General features: G+C 35.1%; 1 protein-coding gene across 1 annotated transcript in view; it reads left to right on the forward strand.

Moving 5' to 3' along the window:
- Nucleotides 1–12,982, forward strand: part of LOC139311357 (cytosolic phospholipase A2 epsilon-like) — a 50,113-nt gene that overhangs the window by 23,836 nt on the left and 13,295 nt on the right. Inside the window, exons 6-11 of the mRNA XM_070935778.1 lie at nt 25–67; nt 2,548–2,611; nt 4,800–4,957; nt 6,311–6,388; nt 7,279–7,316; nt 9,234–9,393. Coding sequence (XP_070791879.1) covers nt 25–67; nt 2,548–2,611; nt 4,800–4,957; nt 6,311–6,388; nt 7,279–7,316; nt 9,234–9,393 — 541 coding nt within the window. The remainder of the gene's footprint in view (nt 1–24; nt 68–2,547; nt 2,612–4,799; nt 4,958–6,310; nt 6,389–7,278; nt 7,317–9,233; nt 9,394–12,982) is intronic.

Genomic DNA, 12,982 nt, shown 5'->3' on the forward strand with positions numbered 1-12,982 from the left:
ATGTATATTTTTTTTCCTTTTCAGCCCTGATGTTCCAGAAAAAATTCATACCAATGGAGTCTTAGTGGTAATTTTGCTATTTTACTCTAGCTTTTGAATTGAATAGCTGGTGAAGGGAAGCATCTTAAACTGAGGATGCTCAGCTGCTGCCCATCTTAACATTCCTCTGGGTGATTGGGTAGAAATTGTTCACTTGGACAATTTACTGAAACACTTGTGTTGGAACAAGCCTGGGCTAGAAGAGTCATATATCAGATCTTCCCCAATCTGAGGGCTAGAAAACAGCAAATATTTGTACTGAATTATTATTATTTTTTGATATTGGGAAGAAGAGTGCTATCAAGAAATTGCACTCATATCAAGCTTTGCCTCCCAACATATTCTATTGATATGTACATTATAAAAAATACATTGTTAGTGTATAAATATTTGCTTAGGATAGCCTGTTCTATGGCTTAAATAGGTTAGGGCAAGAAGAACAAGGCCTGGATGAACATTTTTTTTCTATTGCTCAAAAGATAATAGCTAGCTGGAAAATTGAGCAATGTGTTGCCACGTGTGGTTATACAATCTTTTATTCAGAAGGAATGATGCTGGAAATAACAACAACCCCCATACAAAAGATAATAGTATCACAATGAAAAAAGATCCTAAATTCTGTATTTGGTGTGATTAGCTGAATTAGAACTAGAATATAAAATTGTACTTCTCCAAAATTTATCAAGCAAAATGGTAAACAGTAAAAAGAAAGGCAGGGAGCAAAGCATGCACACAAGAGTAAAAAAGAAACTAACATTAAAAAAATAAGATGAATCCAGTCTGACTGGAATGGGCCAGACATTCTCTCTCAGCCCAGCCCAACTCACAGGGTTGTTGTGGGGAATATGGTAGGAGGTAGAAGGAGTATTATGTATGTGCACCACTTTGAGTTACCTATAAAGTAATAATAAGGGATAAAAAATCTAGATGATGATGATAATAATAATAATAATAATAATAATAATAATAATAATAATAATACATTTTGAATGTTCAGTTGACTGAGTTTCATGTTTAATGAATAAAAGAGATAATAATAATGATAATAATACTTTTTTGTCTTTCTTATCAACAACTGTTAAGTCTGGGGTGTCATGTGGCAGGTGCTTGTTGCTCTGGGACTTCAGAATCCAGACAGGCACCTGCCACATTATACCCGGAATTAACAGTTGTCGATAAGAAAGATAAAAAAGTCTGGATAGTGGATGTGGCAATGCCTGGAGACAGCAGAAGAGAAGAGAAAGAACTGGAGAAGATAAAAAAATACAAAGTCCTACAAATAGAAATAGAACGACTATGACAAATGCAAGCAAGGGTAGTATCAATAGTAACAGGCACCTTTGGTGCAATCCCAAAACAACTGGAGCACCACTTGAACACCATAGGCATTGACAAATTTGTCATTAGTCAATTGCAGAAGGCGGCTACTTGGAACTGCTTCCATCCTACGTTGATATCTATAATACCATTAAATATCCAGATTTGCCTATCACAGGTCTTTGGTAAGAACTCAATAGGTAGACAAAAATGCCAAATCCAATCTGAACATCTGGCTGATTGAGTGATTAAAATGGATAATTGAAAAATGATTTACAAGTTTATTTATTTATTTATTTATTTATTTATTTATTTATTTATTTATTTATTTATTTATTTTTATTTGATTTGCATACCGCCCTTCTCCAGCAGGACTCAGGGTGGTGAACAGCCGAGATAAAAAGAGCATACAAAATTTAAAAAACAGTTTAAAAGGTAATTAAATAATTTTGGCCCGAAATTTAAAACAACCCAATTAAAACCAATTTCAAATTTAAAACCGAAACGGATGGGATCAAGCCAGCCCGGCTAGGTGAAATAAATGAGTTTTCAGGGCCCGACGAAAAGTCCGGAGGTCTGGTATTGTGCGTATCTCTAGGAGGAGGTCGTTCCAGAGGGCGGATGAGCCCCCCCCTTTCTGAAAGTATAAAATCCGGGCATCTCCTTCTATCTCTATTATTTCCAAGACATGCGGGCACTTTGGAAGACAGAAAACAAGCAGATGACCTGGACACACTTTTAGTTGTTGTAGTATCTGATTTTAGTTTCACGGCCTGGGGGAAGTAGAAACAAAGCTATGCTAGCCTTTCACACCTACTAGGTTTGCTTTTTATTGTGAAAGGATTTATTCAAATACTTGTAAATTTAAATACTAAACTTAGAAAAACCAAGCCTGAAGCATATCTTGCAATCTGGAAACAAATGGAAATTGACTAGAGAGTAGAAACGAAAAAGGTTTTTAAAGAAATCAAAATGCCATGCTTAATTATTCCTTCATATGCTTCATTCGTGCATATTGTTAGCACAGTGCTTATAAATAAATTCAGTGCTTAGGGCCTGATGTCTTATGTACCATTTAAATTTCATGTCATTCTGCATAACAGATTCATGGGATAGAAGTATAAAAATGTAACTTTGCCCTATACAACATCTTTTATTATTACATTTTTTAAAATAACAAATCTTATACAGTCTCGTGAAGTTGCCTGTTTAGAAGTTCAAGTGAATGGGGGAAGAAGAAAAGGTATCTTATCAGGTAAATTGCAACTTTTGATTTTTATATTATGCAAAAGGACCGATTAGTATTTTGTTTTCCTCTCTGCAAGCTGTTCCCTTCCCAATCCATACTGAACTGCTATGAATTTATGGAATGTTCAAAAACATTTTAATTGCATTAGTAACATTGCAGAAAAGTAAAATATTGACAAACAGTGCATCTTCTCTGAGCAAAATTCAGAATTAATTTGGATTAAATGGGGGAAAAGACATGCATGAAACCTAGCAAAGAGGGATTTTGACTTTTATTAGAAAGTGTTGACAAACTCAACAATTTTGGGCCTTACCATTCAAAGCATTTTGGATAATTTGCTGAACTGAACCCATAATTAATACATTGTCATTTTTGCAATTTATTTTAGACATCCCCTTCTCCATTTAATTTTAAATGTAATTTTTTATAGGCCTCTATAAGACAGTTGATTATATTAAATCTAGAAAGATTTTTCTGCTGATGGATCATCCAGTGGGATCAGAAAAAGGGCAATTATTTTCCCATGACAATCTCATGACAATACATTTTCAGAAGTTCTATAATACATATATAAAAATATGCCAGTATATGTCTCAATTTATTTTTATCTATTTCTAACATGGGACAGATTTATTAAAATTAATTTATTTGGATTTAAATACACAACTGAAGTTTTAAAAAAGTGCATGTAACATTTATCTAACAGTTGCAACCATGTCCATTAAAATAGTGAAATTATTACTACATTTCTGAAAGGAAAGTAAATGTTATTATTCCTATTAGTAGAGGAGGAGGGATCTGTTTATGTACTGAATGTGTGGTACAGATGAAATTCAGAAATGTAAAATAAGATTCATAGCTCACCTACAAGATTCATCAGAGACCTATGAAACAACATCAAGTCTATTCATTGTGAACTGTAGCCTATCCCAAGGTTCACAGAACTTTTCGAGTTTCTGTTTGTAGAATCCAACATTTAGCAAATCTCACCATAAACTCCCCACAGTGGGGTGCTGCATATGGTTGTGCAGATTTGGTGAAATCTATAGAAAAAGACCAGATCTGTATCTGTCCCCTTTTTAATCACTCCTTCCCAAAGATGTTATAAAGAGTAGCTTTCGTAAAAATGCAATAAGGATGTAACATCCAGTGGAATGTAATACCCCATTTGATTTGTACTGCCAAGTAGTTACAATGTGCTATTTAATTACATCCTAATATAGCAAACATTCTGGATAATTCATGTTTTGAGAAAAAACATTTTTTTTGTTGCCCCCTAGAACTATGTTGAACTCTGTTACTTAAGACAGGGACAATACTCATCTTACCTTTTCAGGGATACAGTTTCCTTGCATATTCTAATCCAGCAATAAAATGAGAGAATCTGGAGTGCTTTATGAAAATTAGATGCCTGAAGCAAAGGATCACATGACATCTCCTTCCTCTTGGCAGTTGTATGTCACTTCAATACCAGAGCAATATCCTTCAATATTTCTCCTGGGGTGGCTGGGATGACACTAAAGGAACAGTCAGTTTCCATATATGTCATCTTACTTTATTTTATGGCAATGGCTAATTGTGAAGGTGGTTATTCATTCCTTCTTAATTCATCACTGTTTTCAGTATCTAGATTTGGTCTGTTACATGTGCTCTTAGATATTTTTTAAAAGAAATATCTCTCAAAACCATTTTGCATGGTTTGATATCCTTCATATTCTAAAGGGATCTCTAATATGTTATGCTGGAATCCACATACCAACAGAATATAAATTTGATTTATGCTGCTCTCCAATCTAATGATTGAATCAAGTGATCAGAGAATGAAGTTCTACTCACAGAAAGAAGTTGGGGGGGGAGATTAATTTCCTTGGTTCTTGTTAAATTCTGCGCTTCCCAAAAAACATTAAGTAATCTTCAAAATAGTATGGAGCTGGGACTGGGAATTAAAGGGGGATTTTACAAAGATCTCTTCTCTTCTCTTCTCTTCTCTTCTCTTCTCTTCTCTTCTCTTCTCTTCTCTTCTCTTCTCTTCTCTTCTCTTCTCTTCTCTTCTCTTCCTTCCTTCCTTCCTTCCTTCCTTCCTTCCTTCCTAGAAATTTTCATTAATCAAGGAATCTAAATGGCATTTTCAATGTTTGTGCATATTTTCATAGGATCATTAATTAATCTCAATCTTGTTTTGTCTTTCATTTAGAAAGACCTTTTACTCTTTCAGTGGATGGATCCTATGAAGAAGCTCAAAATCTCTCTTTAGGTTACTGGCTTTGCCCTGCTTCTCCTGCTAAATTTCACTATATCAAATACAACCAATCAGATCTTAACATTGAATTGCCAAGAAGACAGTTCTGTGCAGTAAGTTGCTTGTCTCCATGCTTATAGCCTGTGCTTATCTGAGAGTGTGTTGCATAGCTGTGTCTCCACAACTTTGTTGGTCCAGGGAGGCCTCCAGCAGCTAAGCCACCTCTGCTTCAACTGCTGCTTCAGGGGAAACTTTGCAAATAAATTCTTGCACCTTGATACTGTTCTCCAATCCTGACTGCTGGATTTAAGGCACAACTTGGTGTCTTTAATGCCACTACCTATTTATACTCCACCCCATACAGCAAACCTGAGATGGCAATTTTGAGGTAGGACTGGGGCAGTGGTTGGACCATCATTTTTTTTTTGTACAGCCTCATTGGAGGGAATGGAAGTAAGAGGCATGGTGGCTCAGTGACTTAATGACTCTGGAGATGGTCTCAGCTCTGCAGTTCGAGCCCAAGCATTGCATGGCAGGATGAGCTCCTGCCACTTGCTTCACCTTCTGTCCACCTAACAGTTTGAAAGCATGTTCTATGCAAGTAGATAGATAGGTACCACTTTGGTGGGGAGAGGAGTTGGTTGCTCTGAATGCTCTGTGCATTCAGTCAGATTCCTGATAGCTCTGAACCTTCCTTGTTGTGGTGCCCACTTGCCAAGCAGCTCCAGGAAAGGGGGGGGGGGGTTGGGTGATGCTGCAGGAAGTGCCACACTTTCTGGTATGAAGCCAGCTTGCCCTCCTGTGTTGTACCTTGGAAAGCACATAAATGTGTCTTATAATAGGGCTGGTACCTTGACAAGCCAAACTACTACTCTACAATTACATTGTGGTCTCCTGGATACTGTAACAATGCCAGATGATGATGATGATGATGATGATGATGATGATGATGATGATGATAGCAGTAATAGTAATAGTAATAATAATAATAATAATAATAATAATAATAATAATAATAATAGTAGGAGGGATGGCATATTGGTCAATTTCTTGGCATCTGTGATGAGAATGCTTATCAGTCAGTACAAATGTGACTTTGGGGTTGGGTGGAAATGCCTTATAATTCTTAGTAGTTTGATGGGAGGGGGACCAGACATTTGGGCTGAGCAATTGACTGCCATCAAAGAACACTCATTAGTAGTCAATCTAGAACACTTCCAAAAATCAGAACAAGGCCAAAGTTGCTGAAGTCCCTGCTTAAATAGCTTGAAAAGAATTAGTGCTGAGACAAGCAGTGGTCATTCCACTTCCTGGGCATCAAATATTCCTTCATGATCACAACAGCTATTCTAGCCCCAGCCAATTCCTTGTCACACTTTTTTCTAGCAGAAATGTACTTATTTATTGAAATTCAAATGATTTCATCACAGTCAGTAACCAGCAGAACTTATTTATTTTACATGCAGATTTCCAGACAAAGCAATGAATCAACAACTGTTCCTTTGAACTCACTTCCAATAAATGAGAAAGTGACGATAGCACCGGTGAGAATCAGCTGTTGCCTTTTTAGGACAAAAATATGGAAATATACTTTTAGTTCAAAGAGATAATATGAAAACATGGGTATAAAGATTGGGCAAAGATTGGACAAAGAGGGCCAGTGTTTTCACATATGTGACTATATCATAATGCCCAATGTTATTGGCTTCTAACATGCCACTTGTACTGTCATTTTCATAAGAATATTTTTTCAATTCTTTCTTATTATTCCTGTTGTTTGATGTAACTTTTAACCATAATCCAGATTATGCTAGGTTTTGTAGCATTATGCAGCACCAAGGAGGGGCAGGAGGATATAATTGATTAAAGAGTTTCAGATATTATCCACTTTTCTTCATAAATTAGTATTTCAGCTAAGCTTCACTTATTGCATTATGACTGGGTTCAAGAGTTCTTTTGATCACTAGTCAATCATGAAGAAAATCTTGTTTTTTCATTTGCCTAATTTAAATTTAAAAAATTAATAAGAAACAAATAAAGATCTACAATATAGTTATGAACCTATGGCTATCTAAATGATCTTGTTAGATGGTTTTTCTATTATCTATACTAATTTATATCAGGTAAATCTGATTGGATCTTTAATTATTTATTTAACTATTATATTAAATATATAATTATTAGGTTAAAACCTGGATCTGGAGGAATATATGTGAGGGTTAATCTATCCAATTTTGAGATAAAGCTTCCAATTTGTTATACTGTAGGATGAAGGCAATTGCTTGTGTCTAATTCTTTGCACATTGAAACTCTTACTGAGCCACAAAGATATATATTATTGAGAAAATAAAATGTATTCTAAAACTGAAAGAAATGAAAGCATAAACATTGTCTAGCATTTAACCACCTTTTATTTCCTACTTTTTTTTTTTAGGACACAATATTTGATTTGAGTGTGAAGGCAAAGGAATGGTAAGGAGGCATTTTATAATCCTGAACTATAATTTCACACACATTGTCTAATTCTTTTGGTCTTAATATGTCTTGCTTTAATGTAGTACCAACCTAATGTGATTTTAATATGAAAAGTAATTTTAACTGACAACATGTTGCCTAGAAGAGTGAATAGCAGCACTCAAAAAAGCCATAAAAGCAGCCATGAACAAGCAATTAAAACCTAATTCCATTTTTAAAACATGTAACACATTAAAAAGGGAAGTAGGTTTTGATTGCATGGTATTGGCTGCCATATTCACTTTCAACACCCTGCTATTGTCACTTATGAGGGAATCGTAATTGGCAACATTTTCCAAGGAGTATACCTATACTCCTGGTATATGTCACATCTGAAATATGTTTATTTGCTCTTTGTTTAGATATGAATATGTGAATATTGCCTTTCTCCTTGTTTAGAAAAAACAGAATGGTATCAATATATTCCTCAAAGAATTAGAAAAAATAAACATACTAAATTGCAGTTAATTTCTTCATACCATTTGATTATGCATAGTAAGAAGTATCTCTGAATACAGATCTTGAAAAATAAACAATGAAAATTGTTTACATTTATAGATACACTTTGCTACAGAAGGTTGAGTAGACATAATTTGTTACTTTAAAATATTTGTTTTCAATCACATTTTTGTCTTAATGCACTCAGACTTAAGAAAAAGGATCTGTCTAGACAGAGGCAGAATCAAATAGGTTAAGAAAAGAAGGAATAATTCTGCTCCTAGAAATGCAGATAAAATGCCCAAGTAAAATGGAAATTATAACACAACCAAAAAAAAAAAAAAGAAAAAAAAGGAGGGGGGATTCTTGTTAAGTGGTTAAGACGTTTCCCTAGGACTGGAAGGACTAGAGCTATCCATGAACGTTTATTGGGTGACTGAAAGCCAGTCATTCTCTCTCAGATCAAAGCAGCCCACAAAGTTGTAACTGTGGGAAAAATTGGAGAAGGTGTTGCTATATATGCTGCCTGAGCTGCGCGAAAAAATGGAGAATGTACAGTAATTCTACTGATTATTAATAATAATATATTATACGGTTTCCTGTCTCAATTTGTTTTCCTATTAGTTTTCCTATTTCCAAATGGTTCTAGTTGTTTCCGACTGTACTGACTCACATGATCTTAAGTCTAAATCCAGTTTATCCATGGGGGGGGGGGGAGTTGCCTTATTTTCTCCCAAAACACCCCAAAACTTCACAAAATGTTATCATGTAATTCCAGAATGCTGCAGCTGGTCATAAATGCTAGAGCCCAAAATGTAATCATGTGACCATGGCAGTGGTGTGGCAGTCATAGTTTCAAAGATGAGTCATAAATAACATTTTTTGAATCCATTGTAACTTTGAATGATTGTTATGCAACTGGTTGTAAGTTGAGGACTGTCAATTTCATGTATATATGCATCTATCTTTTCCTGCTTAAATGCAGAAACTAACATTTCACACAACTGAAAAACATTTTGTTGGATAGGCTCAATGTTCCAATTTATCAAGAAAGAGGCAACAATCTACTTTATCCAATGCCTTAGTGAAATTTAAGTGATTGTAGTGGTCCCTTGGTCTGTCAGTCTAATCACATTGTGTAAGGAAGCCATAAGATTTGTTTTACATGACCCATTTTTAATGAATCCATGCTGGCTTCTAATCATTTCCCTGTTTCTCTCTATATGTCTGGTTAATTGTCTGCCCAGGTTGTTGCAAAAGTAGTTGTCGTGGCCCTGATATTGCAATGTTTCACAATGAAGCTATTTCCAAGGCTTTTCATAGGTTGATACAATGAGTGGTATATGATTAGTCTTCCCACAGATTAATAAATGATCGTTGGTAGATTAAGCCAATACAATACAGCAACATTTATAATGAATTTCCTGCCTACCTTAGGACCCAGGGGCTGTTCTTTAAAACACCAAAAGCTCTTGATGTGCGCCTAGGATATGGTCTGTGCTCAGACGAAAATAATTTCCTGCAGAAACGAAAGAAAGTGGTAGCTGCAACTCTGAAAAGTATTCTTCCTTTGGGGCAAGGCCTGAATGATCATGAAGTAAGTGGATAACAGAGTAACAGAATAATAAAGCTGGAAGGGATCTTGGAGGGTTGGACTGAGGTCCAACCCTCAGTATCAACCCAGTTCCCTCCAAACTGTATATATGAAATTGCTATGAATCTATGGGCCTCCCCTTACAGATCTTTTGTATGAAGAAAAAAAAAAAGAATGATTTGTGGGTTTGGATGATTAAAAAACCCCCACTAATTAATAAAAAAAGAGAGCTTTTTCTTTTTTACCAAAGAGTAAGATACAATTTTGTAAACCTATTTGTATTCGCTGCAAAAAAAATAAAAATAAAATAAAAGCATGTATTTGCATTATCTTTTCTTTTTGTACTTGACCCTTTTTTTTTTTTTGCAGTCATGTGCAATTTGGGCACTTGGCAACTGGTTCACCTTTTCTTTCTTTCTTTTTTTTTATTGAAAAAGTTTTTCAAATACAAATTTTCCCCCTTTTTTCCCCCCCTCCACCCTAACCCCCCTCCCCTCCCCCTGTGGCTTCTCCAAAATAAAACCCAAATTAATAACAGATTATATAATACTTTACCATCCTTTTGTACCACCCCCCATATACTAACCCTTTCTTTCTAACAATATTATTATATCCCCCTTATACTATACATTTCAGAAACAACATTCAACTGTAAAATTATATAATAAATTCTAATTTAGCAATTTCATCTATTCAACTCATGATCTATCCTTCTAACAATATCATTATATCCCCCTTATACTATACATTTCAAAGCAACATTCAAAGCAACTTTCAGCTGTAAAACTATATAATAAATCCTAATTTAGCAATTTCAACTCATAATCTATCCATTTCCTCCTGCCCCATACATATATCTCTTAATTCAAATCTTTTACATATATTGATATAACATAACATCCCTTCTCCTAAACTAAACAATCAGTAAACTAACCTATCTCCACCCACTTTCCTACAGGTCTACATACATAATATTTTCAATATCTTTATTCTTCTGCCCATTCCACTAAAAAAAAAAAAATATTTACATATATATATAAAATCCTCAATTGACTTTAAGTTTGTAATCCATATGATATCTTCTGTAATGTCTCTCAGCTGGATTGTTAATTCCATTACCCATGTTAGGGTAACATCACATCCTAATTCCAACAGCATGTTCGGTATCTTCAATTACCATCTGCCCCCATCAATAGTAAATATTTTCATATATAAAAAAAACCACCCGAGTGACTTTATATTTATATTCCATATAATGTCATCAATAATGTCTTCCATCTAGATTATTAATTCCAACCACCGTGTTGGGGTAACAGCCAGATCTTCTGCATGCCCCAATCCTATAGTTCTCTTGCCTTATAGCTCAGCATAAACGTAATCCATTTGTCAAAGAATCCAAAATAGAAAATTCCAATCCACTCAATTTATGGCCATCTTCACATCCCAAGAGTACAGCACTACAGAGATCTGTCACTCTCCTCAGGATAATATAAACCAATACTTTGCCTCAACTAAATTTCTAAATATTCAATCATCTCTTGAGTAACTGGCATTACACTGTTGTTTGGTCTAAAAGTTTTTATTTTTGTAGGACCTGCTTCTTCTTTTCTTAACTTTTTGTGGCTTAGATCTCCATCCTGGTTTCCTTTCTATGAGTTGTATATCAACTGTTTGGTTTCCATGCTGGTCTGTAGCTTGATAAGTCATCATATTAGAATCCAAAGCCGCCTCTCTAGTATTTATAGGTAATCCAACTATAGCCTCCGAAGGAGAATCCAGAAGCGGCTCATCCACAAAAGGCTCTGTAACTTGTTGTTTTTCCGTTACCTCCACCTCCATCTGCTTAGCCTGAATTTCAATCTCTTGTTGATTTTGCTTTTCTTTATTCCCCTCGTGTATTATATGTGGAGATGTTAAACCCATTTTAAAAACCTTATAGTAAAATTCTTCCGCTTTTTCAACAGTATTTAATTGATATCGTTCTCCTTGATATCTCAATATTATACCAACTGGGACATCCCACCTGAATGAGATGTTTTGTTTCTTTAGTTCAGTCACCAAAAATCCAAAATCTTTTCTATCTTTTAACATCTTAGGCAGTAGTTCTTTAAATATCCAGATCTTCCTTCCATGCATTTCAAGAGTGGAGTTGAAAGACTTTTGCACAATATCATTTCTTATTTCTTTATCAGTAAAGTAAATCACCACATCTCTAGGCAACTGCCTTTGCTTTGCCACCCAAGAATTAACTCTGTAGGCCTTATCAATCTTGCAGGATACATCTTCAGGGCTAACCTTTAAAATCCTAGCCAGAACTTCAGCAGACATCTTTCTCAAATCTTGTCTTTTATCTTCCTGTATTCCCCTAATTCTAACCGCAAATTCCATGAGTCTGAATTGCATTATTGTGGTTTCATTTTCAATCCTTTGTTTTATATTATCTACATTGTAAGTCTTATAGTCAGCTTCCTTTATTTTTTTAAACTCTACTTCTGAGCTTTTTTCTTGAATCCTTATTAAATCGTTTTCAATTCTTTGTATTTTATTATCCAAATTATAAATCTTATCATCAACTTCTTTAGTGTCTATTTTTGAATTTATAATTTCATCCATCTTCAGAATTATTTCTATAAAACTTTTCATATGTTGCTTCAGAATATCATACTTTTGTTGAATCAACTCTTTAATTTCCTGTCTAAAATTTTCAAGATTCAGATTCACAGTCTTATCATGTCTTGCCATCTCCTCCAGTAAAAATTTCTTTAGATCTATGAAGCCATTCTTCTGCATCTGCAAACTCTCAACTTGTTCATGAGATTTATAAATGGGAGAGCCCCCCCCCACATGGCTTGGTTATCTGGCTTTGTCAGTTTTAGCGCCATCCTGCCACACAAAAGATTTTTTCCCTTTTTCTTTTTAAAGAAAAAGACTTCTCTCCAAACAATATCAATAACAAGTCTCTAAGAAGGAAGAAACATGAAATAAGAATTTTTTCTCTTCACTTCTAACCAGCACTTTTGCTAGATATTTTGTAACTTTGTAACTTTGTAACGTTATAAGCTATTCAAACGGAATGACTTTCACTTTCAGCTTTTCTCAAGCCTCAGCCAGTCGCCATTTTAAACTCTCCTTTTTCCTCCTTTCACTCTTCTTTAACTTTAAAATCAGTCTTGGGGTTAGAATACTTGCAGTTTAGGATCTCCAATCCGAATTTCATCCTGCTTATTCAGATGATCTGTTAATTTCGTTGATTGGTCCGGTCCCAGCGCCTGGCTCTGCAAAAAGGCAGAGTTCTCCCGAAGCCCGGAGCAGCGGCGAGCAGAAATAGGGAGCCACAACCTGCTCGTCCCCAAGAGTAGAAAAAAGAACTCTGGGGACTTCGCAGAGGGCTCTACCTGCCCTCGCAACTGGTTCACCTTTTCAACTGTTTGCTGAATCCTACAGTCATGGTATCATGATTTTCGACCTTTTCCCCCCCCAATTTCTGGTAAAAAATGCTCATTGAGAAAACTGGATTCCCTTAATGATCACATTTGGCTTAATGATTGCAGTAATTCACTTATCAACTACTGTAAAAATTGTAAAATTGAGT

Source organism: Pituophis catenifer, unplaced genomic scaffold, assembly GCF_029215685.1.
Source record: "Pituophis catenifer annectens isolate HBS135680 unplaced genomic scaffold, rPitCat1.0.hap2 SCAF_1, whole genome shotgun sequence".
Lineage (NCBI taxonomy): Eukaryota > Metazoa > Chordata > Lepidosauria > Squamata > Colubridae > Pituophis > Pituophis catenifer.